At 34.9% G+C, this 14,938-nt stretch overlaps 1 protein-coding gene across 4 annotated transcripts in view; it reads left to right on the forward strand.

The window, feature by feature from the left end:
• The window catches only part of adam11 (ADAM metallopeptidase domain 11), a 45,368-nt gene that overhangs the window by 14,843 nt on the left and 15,587 nt on the right, over positions 1–14,938 (forward strand). For 3 of the 4 annotated variants that reach the window (XM_058793020.1, XM_058793021.1, XM_058793019.1), the window contains exons 9-15: positions 5,787–5,861; positions 5,944–6,015; positions 6,109–6,275; positions 7,399–7,483; positions 10,521–10,611; positions 10,713–10,764; positions 11,779–11,878. In XM_058793020.1, the coding sequence (XP_058649003.1) occupies positions 5,787–5,861; positions 5,944–6,015; positions 6,109–6,275; positions 7,399–7,483; positions 10,521–10,611; positions 10,713–10,764; positions 11,779–11,878 (642 nt within the window). Of the gene's footprint in view, positions 1–5,786; positions 5,862–5,943; positions 6,057–6,108; positions 6,276–7,398; positions 7,484–10,520; positions 10,612–10,712; positions 10,765–11,778; positions 11,879–14,938 lie in introns of all 4 variants that reach the window. The other variant, XM_058793022.1, reaches the window with a different exon arrangement.

Below are 14,938 nucleotides of genomic sequence, written 5' to 3' on the forward strand. Positions count from 1 at the left end.
AAGTGATACTGAAATTTTTCAAATATGTGGATTTGCTGCTCAAGAAATGTTTCTTTTTTTATTATTATAAATGTTGAAAACAGTTGTGAAGTTATACTTTTGTGGAAACTGAACACACACACACACACACACACACACAAAAAATCTTAATGATTCGAAATATTTGACCAGAAGTTTACATTTTTCATCTCTGCCATCATTTACTCACTCTTATGTTATTTCAAGCTTGTATAATTGTCCTCCTTCTGCAGAACACAAAATGTTTCAGCTGTATTTGTTTATACAGTAAAATTAAAAGGGGTCCAAAAGTTACAAGTCTTTTAAATTGAAACACAAACATAAGTTATTCAAACATCACTTGAACAGATCAAAATTTAACTGGTTATTCACTCTCAAGTCAGCATGAATTTTAATATTAACCAACTCATGTTCAGTGCCCAAATAAAATGGGTTTTTAAATTAAACAAATAAGAAGTAGACATCATCATCTAGGATTACGTTAATGATGATAATTTTACATAAGTGATTGAAAAGACAATAAAATGTAATATAAAAATGAAAGATTAGTAATGGTTGCACTGCTTTTGAACTTTTTGGGACATTTTTGGTCATTGTACAAATGGGGTGCCCATGGTCTTCCCAACATTATAAAAAACTAGGCCTATTGTTGCAGTTCAGCCCTGATTAGGTGTTTAAGGTGAATATGGTAATGACTGAAATGAAATAATCCAGGTTGTTCTTTTGAAATGATTCTTTTTGTGAACTGTTGAACCAATTCACCAAATCGGACTGAATTGTCTGAAATTGTTTGCATCTCGAGTCAGCACTGATCCACAAGTTACGCAATCAAAACATTTTCATACACATTTGACAGTCACTCCAACTTTAAATGAGCCAGTAACCTGGAGATGCCTGTGGATTTTGCTAACTCGTAACTACCAGTGCTCCATTTACTCCAACAGTAAACTAACTGAACAAGGGTTCCATAAAGGGGAGGGATATTTCTGATGTCTTTTGCTGAACAGCAGGAAGTATAACAAATAAAACGTACTGGAAATATATGATTACATCAGTAATTGATCTGGCTCATATAGTGATGTGGTGGCTTTAGTTGCTGACTCAACAGTACATGCTATGACAGGCAGGTTTTCAAATGAAATGTTTCGCTGAAAAGTCAATTTGGCTACTAAGTTTTTAGGTAACCAGCCAATCTGCTAGCCAATACAAAATAGGAAGAAAAAAAAATCGATCAAAAAAGATGATCAAAATCACAGTTTAGATTTAAATATATTTATTATAAAATCAAATTCTGATTGTTGAATCTGATTGTTCTCATCGCTTTCAGTTTCATGATTTTTTTAAAATTGCAACTGAATCCTAGCTGTGGCAAAAATCTCTGTGACTTCTATAAAGCTTTTTTTTTTTTTTGTAAACGTAAAAAATAGAGCTCACTGCAAAATCAATGACAGCCCCTCATCTCTTGCCGTTTTAGTAGAGTAGAGTAGAGTTCCACAAATGTAGCAGAGTTTCATTTGTGGAACAAAATTCTAGTTTTTTTTTTTGTTTTGTTTTTTTACAACAAAAGTGGACCACTCGGGTTTGGAATGATGTAAGTGTGAGTAAACAATGATAGTTTTTTCATTTTGGATGAATTACTCTAACTGGCTGCTTCCTTTTTTAGAACAGACCTGACAAGGACAAATAAAAAAAGAAAATGGTTGCATTTCATGAAAGAAAATGTACAATTCACGATGTAAATAATTAAAGAACACTTGCTTATTGTAAAATAATATATTTATTTTCAAATAATATATTTTTCATATTCAAAGTTATGCAAAAAAGTACTGCTGTGGTGTAAAAAGTCCATGAATCGGTGCTCTTTGGATGCGGGATTCTTTCGTCTCATCAAAAAACTCTCGAGTAGTGTGAAAACATTAAAAAGCCTTTATTCACTTGGCTTTAGAATTTAAAAGCAACACATTTGTGCACCGACGCGTTGCGGCTAACACGCCTTCATCAATATTTAATATCTGTTACAGTGTCTTGAATTGATTTGAATTTATTGATTAAGATTATGATAAGTAATTCTCTCGTTGTTGCTTCGATACCTGTTCCGGTGACTATGTCATGTGATGAACTGATTGTTTAAATGAATTCTGAGTGTGTTTGTAAATTGACACCCTGATGACGGCGAGTTAGCCGCAACGCGTCGGTGCACAAATGTGTTGTTTTTAAATTCTAAAGCCAAGTGAATAAAGGCTTTTTAATGTTTTCACACTACTCGAGTGCCTTGGATTTATGAGTTTTTTGATGAAATATATTTTTTATATTTGACACTATCCTAACCCTAAACTTAACCCTATAACAATGAAACACACTTAAGTGAAAGCCACAACTTTTACCATTTTCTAGTGCAATTCTAAGGGTGATAACTCAGCCACTTTGAGTTTTATCATTGAATCATTTTCTAAGTGAAATTACTGAAAGTCTACCAAGAAATCCAGGTAGCATTCACAGTTTGCACACATTCAAACTTTATCTTTTACCATGCTGAATACAACTGTTAATGTTTCTTTGTCTTTGCCCATTACATTCACAATTAGCAATTACATTGTGTGGAGAATAATGTAGACGACGTTCAAAATGGCAAAATTTTGCTTTCATGCTCAGTTGCTTACATCTTATCTTACATTCTTTAACTATTAGAAGTGCTGCAGTACGATTCCTACTCCGTTTCTGTCAACATTCAACCCTCACATTCTTTGATTTGATTGGTAATCTCAAACATTTAGACATTGACGAGTGCTGTTATACTGCACTGAGCCTGAACACGGTAAATAGATTGAAGTGAATTTGAGGGAGACTGAAGTTACTGAAGCTAGCCTAGTTACAACCATCCCCACCCAAAATATAATGTCAGAATTATTGATGGCAAAATTATATCCATAAAGGGATTGGACAGAGCACTAGACAAGACAAAACACAACTTAAACATGACAGAACTAGAGTTTACTCCGATAAATACAGATGAGAAAGCAGGAAAAGTCACAAAACAATCTGGCAATGAGAAAGACAGAAATTTTTGTAAATACAGCCAATTAACGTTTGGTTCGAGATCCTGTTTTTCGATTTTGTATACAAGACGCCCCTCGAACAGATTGTGGTGTGGTCAGTGGGTGTAAACGTCCAGTGTTGGGGAGTAACTAGTTACATGTAACGGAATTATGTAATTTAATTACAAAACAAATGTAATTGTACACTGTAAAAAGTGATAAGTTGACTTAACTTAAAAATTTTAGGAAACCCGTTGCCTTAATTTTTAAGTAAATGATAATTAAAAAAATAAGTTAATTGAATTGTCAAGTTCACTTAACTTTTTTTTAATTTTTTTTATTATGTAATTAATTTTAAGGCAACGTGTTTTAAATTAAGTAAACTTATCGCTTTTTACAGTGTAATTAGTTACAGTTACTGAGAAAAAAATGTGTAATTAAATGACATTACATTTAATGAAAATGTTTTTTTCACACACCCACACCCATATTTCATAAATTGCATTGACTGCTCTAAAATATGAGACAGCAATGTTTCAGGAGTTTAGGACACAGAATAGGACACATGCTTATTCGATAACTGTTTTATTTCTTATTTGGGTTTATGCATATGCTTTATTTTTTTAAGATTAATGTTTTTTTTCCCCAAGGCATTCTTATATGCCAGTGTTTCCTGACATAACCATGCAAACATTTGATTTCAAAACCAGTATCATAGCTAATAAACTATTTCTTGTTTTGATTTTAAGTCTGTATTTAACCTCAGAATGATCTCAAAGTAAATAAGAGGGGTTAAGTCTTATTGTGGCTGTGCTTTAAATTAAATTATTACACGGCTCTGTGGAATGCTTGATTCTGATTGGTCAGTCGTGACATTCCAAGGTATGTTATTCCTCTATAACAACTGGTAAAAGCTAATAACACAGGCTTGCTAGGAACAGTTTTTCTTGGTGGAAGCTTTGCGTTTGGTTAGCTAATAAATTATGAAAACTCAATTCTGTTTACCTGGTATTGTGGACTCGCTCTCTCGTTTCATACAAACAGCTGCTGCCATTTTGTTTTGTACACTGTAATGGATTATAAGATAACTAACAAACTAGTACTGTAAGTACTAGTACTTAATTATTTATGTGGTGAAATGTTGTGTAATAAAAGTGGCAAGCAGGCGTGTTATAAGCGGGATAATGTACACCCAGCCAGTTATCGCAAAATAAAGATGCACATTGTCCCTTATAATCTTAATTCAAGTGATGAAGGATTTTGAAAGTGACAGTAATAATCAGTGTTGAGCACTACTGTAAGGTTAACCTCGCCTGCTTTAAATGTTTCAAAATGATTAACAGTTGAAAATATTATACATTTTAAAAAGTAATCAAATGTAATATGTTACATTACTTTAATAAAGTAATTGAAAAGTTACACTACTTATTACATTTTATCTGTTCTTCACTATAGAAGCCGTTGGCAAATTTTTGAGCAATGTTGCTTTGGTTAATGTTGCCATCAATGGGCAACCAGGTGAGACACAGAACCCACGACTGATCTAAATTATCCAGATTAAAAAATTTCACCCATTCTCGATGGGCAAGTGCACAAGTAACATTGCTCAAAAAAAGTTGCCCTGTGTATCATCAGCCTTACTTCAAAATAAAAACAATTTTGTTACTCGATAAATCATAAAACTTGAATGTGTCCACAAATGTTTCATTACAAAAGCGATAACATTTTCTATTCAACATACAGTATATGACAGATTCAATAATACAGATTTCCAAAGACCAATTAGTCCAATAAGCTTTTGACTAAATCTCAGACCTTGATATTCGAATAAAACAGAAAGTTAGAAAACATAGCTATTCATTAAATATCATACCCTACATTTTAACATTTAGGATTGCGACGTTTAATTAAAATAGGAATTATATGAAATAGAAATCAAACTTTTAAAAAAGATTTATTTAAAAAAAAAGTTGAAATCATTTGATAAAAGAATAATACATTTCCACTTATTTATTTTTTTCAACATTCTCCATCAAAACTTTTCCATCACAACATGTACTTGACACTGGCTGTATCGTGAACATTGATCATCATTACAGAAATATGTCACAGGGACAACCTGTAGGATTTTATCACATAGGTAATTTATTTTATTTTTTCAAAAACAACTCTAAACATTCAATTCAACTCTGAAAGAGTTTCAATTTTCTTGATTATTAGCTTCTCTAAGATTTGAGACTCTTAAGACCAAACGATCAACGGTAAAGCTGAAGAAAATCTTCTCTAGACAATTTTAAACATTCTAAGACATGAAAAGGCAACACAATGGTCAAAGAGATACATCTAGTGTACGTTTACATAGGAATACAACTGAAAAACACTTTCAGTGTGAACGGCAACCAGTATCATGATAGTTTTTTACTGACTGATGAACTGTGTTAAATATTTCAGTCTGTGAGTCTGAACAAATCGATTAACCTCTTTGAAAACTATTTTTGGCAAATTCACTGAAAAGAAAGAACCAACTCAAAAGAATGATTCATTTATGAATGAATGGCATTGTCGGTTTAGTCGACAGATGTACGGGATACACATAATATTTCTACTTAATATTTACAGGGGGAAATTTTTCCAGATATAGCCGTACAGCTGCAGGCGCCACTGACATGTCACATTCAACTTTTTAAATTCATTGTTTTGCCTAAATCTGTGACTCCATGTGTCCCTCTACAGGTTCGGAGGGGTCCACGCACAGTTCAGAGTGAAACAAAGTATGTAGAGTTACTAGTGGTCAATGATTATGAACTGGTAAGATCTCCTATTTACTTTTTAGTTATTCTTTTCTGTATTTCTTTTTATGTAATATTTGTCTTGATGTTTCTCTTTGTAGTTTGTACAGATGCGAAGATCAGCCCCTCAGACGAGGAACTTTGCCAAAGCTGTAGTGAACATGGCTGATGCTGTACGTCCCGAAGTTTGTCTTTCTCATGACGTTCTCTTTGAGTAAGTACTGTAGCAATTTTTATACTGAACAAAACTTCCTATTAAATTCCAGATTTACAAGGAGCAGCTGAACACTAGAATAGTGCTTGTCGCCATGGAGACATGGTCAACTCAGAACATGGTTTCTGTTGGCGATGACCCTTTGGTGACCCTGCGTGACTTTATGAAATACAGGAAGGAGAATATCAAAGAGAAGAGTGATGCAGCTCACCTGCTCTCGTATGTTATGTTTCCTTCTACATACAGATGACACACTCAGGCTTGGTCACTGCATTTGAAACATGCAATATAAACATACTGAATGTAAATATCCATTCAATATAGTTAACACCGTGTTCTAACCAGTCGCAACACAATAAGATTCCAGCAACAAACAATTTGTCTGTCCACATCAGATGCGAAACAGATAGGAGACACAACAAAATCAACCATAGCCAATCAGAAGAGCGGGTGAACAATTGCACTTACACTCCAGCGAAATAGATAAGTACTTAATGTAATTCATAATTATTAAAACATTTTAACATTATTAAAAATACATACTGGGTGACTGATACAAACTTCGTCATAGAATAAACTTTATTTACACTGAGTTCACATTAATGTTCTGAGGTAAATTATGCATTGTCGCTTTTAGTATAATATAAAAGCCATATAAAGTGATATTCAAACTCACATTAGCACATAATCAGTGCCTGAGATTATCATTGTTGTAGTTTGTATGCTGTTCAAACCGCCGCCTCAGATTAACATGGAAAAGATACATTTTATCGTGTGATGTAGTGTTGTCGCATCTGGTTAGGACACAGTGTCAAGCCCCATGAAACTGACGTTCTTTGAGTTCATGTTTGTTAGCCTTGAGGTCATCTATATGCTAGTGTACCTCCAAAACTTTTTAAAACCTTTCACTTACTAAGAAATTGACCAAAAATAAGGTTTTATTTGTTAACTTTGTTAAACACATTAACTAACAATGTTGTTACAACATTTATTAATCTTTGTTAAAGTTAGTTAATAAAAACATAACTGTTCATTGTTAGTCCATGTAATCTCAGGTCCATTAAATAACATTAACATTAATAGTTACACCTTTTGATTTGAAAAATGTTGTGTTTAATGTTGGAATCAACATTAACTAAGATTAATAAATGCTTTATTAGTGTTTTCATTGTTAGTTTATGTAAACTGGTGTAGTTAACTAATGTTAAGAAATGAAACCTTATAACGCTGTTTTATATCCTTCCCCCTAAACACTCTTGTTTCAATCAGAAATGCATCAATAGAGGAAAAAATGAATTTCCTGAAAAACCTGAAAATATTCTTGGTATTATTTGGCCCATAGGGGGCGCACATTTCAGAGCAGAAGCAGTGGCACTGCCTACATTGAGGGGATCTGCTCACCAACACGAGGAGGAGGAGTCAATGAGGTGAGAGCTAAATGGCCAAAGCTCATAGCTGCCAAATAGCAAAAAGTAACACTGAGCCATCATCTTTTTGCCCTTGAGTCACATTGTGAACGTGAATTAAACGTGACCCTATTTTCTGATTATAAATGACTGGTGTTCCAAAGAAAAAAACGTTTGTCTTCATAATCTCAATCAAATAATTTCCAAATAAATATCAAAGTCTGTTAATTTTCAACAGTCAAGTGCCAACAGTATTTCAGAAGGGAGCAAGCTCTGGAACTGGCTACAGATTCACTTTTAAATATGGCTTCATTCTTGAAGTTAAGTCAAGTCAAGTCACCTTTATTTATATAGCGCTTTTAACAATACAGATTGTGTCAAAGCACTTAACAGTATCAAATTGGAGGATAGAGTGTCAGTAATGTATAATGATAAGATTAAACACTCAATTTTCAATTTTCAGTTAAAGGCATTTCATTATTGAATTCAGAGATGTCATTGTCTAGCTCAGTTTAGTTTAAATAGTATCTGTGCAATCAAATCGCGCGATAATCGCTAGAAATTAAGTGTCCCCAACTGAGCAAGCCAGAGGCGACAGCAGCAAGGAACCAAAACTCCCTCTGTGACAGAATGGAGGAAAAAAAAAACCTTGAAGAGAACAGACACTTTTCTTTTCTTTTTAAATGTCAATTCATTGACTTTGTCCTATCCCAGCCTAATTTGCAGAGCCAACTATAAGTAATCCAATAGTCAGTTGATTTGCATTTACTGTTCATTATTTGCACATCCCAACCAGCCTGACAAAGCAAAATTGGCTCAACCAGTGATATAAGATGGGGTGGAACTACAGTGCCCTCCAAAAAGGTTTCAGAGTGGGATTTTGGACAATATCAGCATAAATCCTTATTAATTGGTAATAATTGGTTTAAATGTAAAATTAAAATTACTTTCATTTATCGTTATAGACCAACAGTAATGATTTTCTTTTTGATTGATTACTGATTAAAAATGGCAATATAGCCTGCACATCACAATCAGACAGGCATCCTGCACCTTTGGCAGCTTCGGTGGCTGACTGATGGATTAAACTCCAAGTTTCTTTTTTGAAGGTTATTGGGTCAGCACTGCTTTATAGCTTTACTGATTGATTAAAGTGCCCCTTATTATGGGTAATGAAAGGTTCATATTTTGGTTTTGGGAGTCCCCAATAACAGGCTGACATGCATGCAAGACTACCGATAAGCTTCAGGACAAACGTTAGTGTTATCGATACTTGCGTTGTTTTATCTCCATATACTTCAATATTAATGGCGAATTAGAAACTGCTGCTTGTTATTTTCCTTCACTGAATGATGTGGGTGACGTTTGCTCGGTGTGATATCCATGTTTGCGGCAAGAGTGAAACGTTCGAAAGTGTGGGCTCACGTTACAAAACTAAGCGACACCAGTGTCAGATGCAATATAAGCAGTAGTGTAATAGTGAACAAAGGAGGCAACATTTACTGAAACAGTTACATGAAACATTTACTAACAAAACACAACATCTACCTCAAGCAATGCACCGTATGTACTATGCACTATTTCTCCGTGTAAGCATGCGTGCTTACACTAAAAGGCCGATCAAACAGCACCTGAGTAGTTTTCTTAGCGTCTTATTGCGCTAATACTGTCAAAAACACACAAGGTTTACACAGTGGTGGAAATGGGAGGGTGCGGGGGGAAACTGTTTGGTTACCCACATTCTTCAAAATAACTTATGTTCAACAGAAGAAAGAAACTCATTCAGGTTTAAAAAAAACTTGAGCGTGAGTAAATGATAACACAATTTTCATTTTTGGGTGAACTATTCCTTTAATGTTAATAAAATAAAACACAAAGAGAAAAATAACTCACTAGCTGCTCTTGACTGAAGAACTTTAATACAGTTGCTGAAGTTCAGCAGTAATAAAATAACTTGAAATTTTCAACAACTTTTCACATCATCGCTTTTTGCACCAAATAGAATCGATAACAGTATCGATAAGTACCGGTATTGATAAGCAGTATCTGTATTGGTATCAGTATTGATAAAATATAAACGAGACCCATCCCTACTTATAATATGCATTTATTTTTACCTTACTTGCTCAACGACTCCCAAACGATTCTCTCAACGATTCATTTTTCCAAACTCCTCCTTTGCGTGACGCTAATCGGCGGTGATTGGTCTCATTTTCATTTCATTACCTGTAAACCTGTTTGTGAACGCAGTACTCCTTTGTGTACAGCGTTACCGGGGAAACCGCTATTTTTACAGCTCCAAAAGCTGCAGCTAGTGGCAAAGAATGAATTTGCATTTTCATTCAGACCAACGCGAAAAGAGACTCGTTTCAATGATTCAGAGTCGACTCTTTCATTTGAGAGACTAACTTTATACACGGTGCACTTTCAGATTTAAAACTTTGCAGGATGTTTTCATTCACTTAGAGCTGTGTTACACTGCATGAAAGGTAATTTTCAAAAATCCATAACAGGGGCACTTTAAGGTTAGTACACTACAGACCAATTAGAACACTCACTGTAAAAAGTGATAAGTTGACTTAACTTAAAATTTAGAAAACCTGTTGCCTTAAAGTTATTAAGTAAATAATAATTTTAAAAATAAGTTAAGTGAATTGTCAAGTTCATTTAACTTTTTTTAAATTTTTTATTTAATTAATAACTTTAAGGCAACGGGTTTCCTCAATTGTTTTTAAGTTAAGTCAACTTAACACTTTTTACAGTGCTGTTTAGAGATGTTGATAAATCATTTTAATACAATATATTTTTATATCTTGTTTTCCCCAGTGCAAAGTTATCACAAAATCATAAGGACTTGCTGATGTTTTTTCAACCTCACTTTGCCTAGAATGTTTCCAAACTTTTAGAAGGCACAATATACAAGTTTATTTTACAATTCCACTTGATGCTGCTAATAATCACCAGGGGGGTTATTTCTGTAATAAGCTTACTGCAAGACACTTTGCATTAAATAGTCTGCTAAATGACTACTAACTTTTCATCCGTGTGTGCATGTCAGTATGGAAACGTGGGGCCCATGGCTATAACCTTGTGTCAGAGTTTAGGACAGAACCTTGGTATGATGTGGAATAAAGATCGTGCTACTGCAGGTAAACATCCTTCCACTCCATAAACAGTCCTTCCACTCTTGATGAAATATTTCAAAATAAATGAGGACTGTTGACTGTTGTAATGAATGTTTGTGTTGTAGGAGACTGTAAGTGTCCAGATCCGTGGTTAGGCTGCATCATGGAGGATACCGGGTGAGTCATGTTATTTGGTCTTTGTATAGGTGCATTTTTATTTTAATACTCATGCTAGATAAATGTACGATGCAAGTGCATAAGCTCAATCACAAATGTTTGGCAATTGCATTGCAAGCATGAGGTCCCATTGTACATGATGTGCTTGATGAGAGTTCTTGCAAAGGTTGGGCAAAATTCAGAATTGAGGAATTGAATTGAATTGAATTGAATTGAATTGACCATACCACACAGGATGACAGAAAGAGGAATTTACTGAATTGCAATTAAAAAAAATTAAACACAGTTAATGCATTCTGGAAGTGCTCTTCAACCCTGGTCCAATAAAGTTGAATAATTAAATACATTGAAATGAAATTTATGTCATTTTCTCTGCCCCTAAGGCCTATAAAACCTCAAACTCACAAACAAGGCTCAACAAGCCAACGACGTTTAAGTCAAATTGATGCAATTGACTTGCAATTTTACTTCAGTATATTCAAATTTGAATTGCAATTCTGCATTATGTTTTCTACCGTAATTCAGATTCGCTTTAAATTTAGGATTTGAATTTGAATTTTAACCATTCTCAATTCATTTCTGAATGGCGCACAACCTTCTTGCATTACTGTAACCTCAGTGCTCAAGTGGGTCATAGACTTCAAATGTCTTTGCCATTAATCCAGATTGTTACTCTTCAGATTGCTAGCTATACACATTTGTGAGATCCATTTGCTCTGCAAGATTCTATTTGAACTGTTGCTTCACCATGGAGAGTATTTCAAGTCTTAATATCCGCAAAATAATTTGTTTCTGTAGCACAACTGGTGGAGCATATATTAGCAATACTAAAGTCATAGATTTCATCCCTAGGATGACCCATAATGCATACATTGAATGAAGTTTATTTGGATAAAAATGTCTGTCAAATGTAAATTACATTTTGCTGTTCCTTAAATCAATTAGTTTTACACACGTTACAGTACCATGTAAGGGTTACTGAACACTGTGAACTGTATTATGTCATCCTGACAGATACTATCTACCCAGAAAGTTTTCACGGTGCAGTATAGAGGAGTACATTCAATTCCTCCAGCAAGGAGGAGGGAGTTGCCTCTTCAATAAACCTAACAAGGTTTGTCTGGAACATCCTCTAAAAATGGGAGAAAAAAAATTATTAGCATATATTTGCGACAACATTACAAGCAAAAAAAGCTTTTTTATTGACTATGTAGTAGAGTGATTTTATCAAATGCTACGGTGCATTTTCACAGACAGTATTCTAGCAAATTGTGTAGTCTTTGACCTAATCTTTGTTGAAGGACAAGAAGACATTTTACAACAGCAGATGTTATTTTATTGAGCGTTAACAACGCAATATGCTGAGTCCTGGATATTCAGCATGCCAGTCATGGTGACATAAAAACATTTGCAATTCAATGACAAAGTTACACTGAGCTTACAACACTTTCATAATTAAAAAGAATAGCAAATATATAACCAGTGCCAATTATGCCCTGTACAAATCTGTCAGTATAAACCAGGGTTCCTCAAATCTTACCCTGGAGGTCCAATCCACTGCAGAGTTTAGCTCCAACCCTGATCAAACTCACCTGTCTGTGATTTTCTAATGATCCTGAAGACATTGATTAGCATGCTCAGGTGTGTTTGATTAGGGTTACAGCTAAACTCTGCAGGAAAGTGGATCTCGAGGTCCAGATTTGAGGAGCCCTGGTATAAACTGTAAATGGCAGTTTACCTGTTCCACTTATGCCACATTGAATGCTGGAAGTTGGAATCCCACTCCTAAAGCACCACAGACGTCACACTGCCCCCTTCTTGAGGCTCAGGTAGGCTTTATTTTCCGCATTCCGCTCCATCTCGTGCATAGTGGAGTGAGCAAAACGTTTCAAAGTATACTCCTTTGACTGTGTGTGTAGAGAGACATTCAGGAGGACCGTTCTTTTCAAACTCTCAAATCACTCGCATATGCATACAGTGTTATATGTAATATACAATGTGCATTAGCAAAATCTTTCGCTTTAATTAAAATCGTAGATTCCTTTTGGTTGCAGGTTGCATCACTGTCGGTGTGCAGGTATGTAGTATAGGTCTCCCTGGCTCTAGGCTCTTGATACGCCTGAGTTCCTTCCATCAACACTGTGCAGCTCCTCAGGATCTTGAGTGTTCTCTGTTAATTCCAATACAATATTCACTGTCCATGAGAGAGATGGACATGCTGCTGCAGACACTAATGTGTGAGTACCAGCACCAGTGTTGGGTAAGTTACTTTCAAAAAGTCATCAATATTGTATTTAAATTACTTTACTAATTACTCTGTCTGAAAAGTAACTTAGTTACTCAATAAGTAACTTAGGGTGTTTTCACATATAGTTCGTTTTAAGAGAACCAAACCCAGTTCACTTAAAGTGAACCAGAAAGGGAACCAGCCGAAAGTGACCTTAGTCCTTTTGGTGTTCTTTTTTTGGTCCTCTTCAGCAATGAAGAGATCTCAGACCCTTTCTTGTTCACACCACAACTTTATAAGAACTCAGACCCCAGCTTTCTTTGCAGCAGTGGATTTTGGGTATTCAACTGGCATCTTCAAATGTTGTCATCACATGGATGTGGCACATTTTGAAGCAAATGACAAACAGAGAAAGAGTCAGATAAAGCAGAACTAAAGGAAAGCATCTGAAAAAAACGGAAAAGGAAAAGGATAGCAACTAAAAAGAAAATTTTCTTCCAACACTATCAACAACTGCTGCTGCTTGCTACACTTCCACCTTCGACAACATTTGTGGGGCAAGCACAAGTGCTTGCACCCAAAATTTCGTCCAAATCTTCGTAGAAGGGACAGGAATCCTTTATTTCCGTGGACTCTCCACTTCGACGGATTTTGTCCCAGGTGCTCATGTACTTCTGGCAAAGTTTTTTCACTTTAATGCGGCATTGTAGCGCGGTTCTCCCCTTTCCTTCATTTTTTGGGCAAACAAAAGAAACACTTTTATGGGTTGAGGAGAGTTGCCGTTTAATGTAATCATCTTTCCAAATTTCAATAAGTGCACAACTCTCCTCCTGGGACAACACAACCCCACGACCTGCCATGGTGAAAAGTTTTTTTCTGTTGTTACAGTAGTGACGTAACATGGCTGCAGGTATGGCAAGACTCCAGGTACACATGTCGAAACGAAACGCAAAGCGGGCCGGGATCTCATTGCTTTCGCATATCATGAAGATATTGAACCACAAACGGACCCACAAACAAACCGTAGAGTACGGTTCGCTTTTGGGTCCTTTTAGTGGTGTCTGAGATCACATATACACGCTGAACTGCTCCGAGAGCGTTTGAAAGGGTTAAACGAACTAGGTGTGAAAACACCCTTAGTTATTTAAATTGCTAATTAGGCTACATCTTAAAATCCCTATAAACCTTAATAGAAATTAAACTCTTTATTCTTTCAATTTGAGTCAAACATAGAATAGTTTAACCTTTTAGCTTTACAACTGCAATACTTAAACATTTTTATAAAAAATGTAACCTTCTTTGGTTAACAAATAGAAATACTCTTGAATAACAAAATATCTTGAAAACAAAAAAGCTTAAGAACAGTTAAACAATAGTTACATTTCAGTTTGGCAAGATGTTCAGGAAAAGCCCAACTAGTAAAAATCCGTACAGGTTTATGTAAAAATAACACGTTATTTAGGTAAGAATAAATTACATAAATTGTCGTCTTTGCTGAATAAAGGCGTGTCAGATCGCGCTGTTCTTCTGAGGTATAAATTCCTCGTAGCAGGACCTCTTTTAAAAACGATGTAAATTAGACGAATCTTTATTATTATTTTTTTTTTAACTGCATATAATGAGCTCAGATACGGGAAAGACTGTGCCTCGCTTTAGTTTCATAAGGATTACATAATCAGAGAATATTCGTTTTCGATTTGAATTCGTTCATTTAAAAGTAGACACTTAAAACTCAGATACGGAAAAGACAGTACCTTGCTTTCATATGGATTACATAATCAGGAATATTAGTTTTCGATTTGAATTCGTTCATTTAAAAGTAGACATTTCAAGCTTTCATATACAGGAAAGACTGTGCCTCACTTTAGTTTCATACGGATTACATAATCAGATAATATTAGTTTTCGATTTGAATTCGTTCATTTGAAATTAGACACTTCAAGCTTC

The sequence above is a fragment of the Onychostoma macrolepis genome, chromosome 12 (genome assembly GCF_012432095.1).
Source record: "Onychostoma macrolepis isolate SWU-2019 chromosome 12, ASM1243209v1, whole genome shotgun sequence".
Lineage (NCBI taxonomy): Eukaryota > Metazoa > Chordata > Actinopteri > Cypriniformes > Cyprinidae > Onychostoma > Onychostoma macrolepis.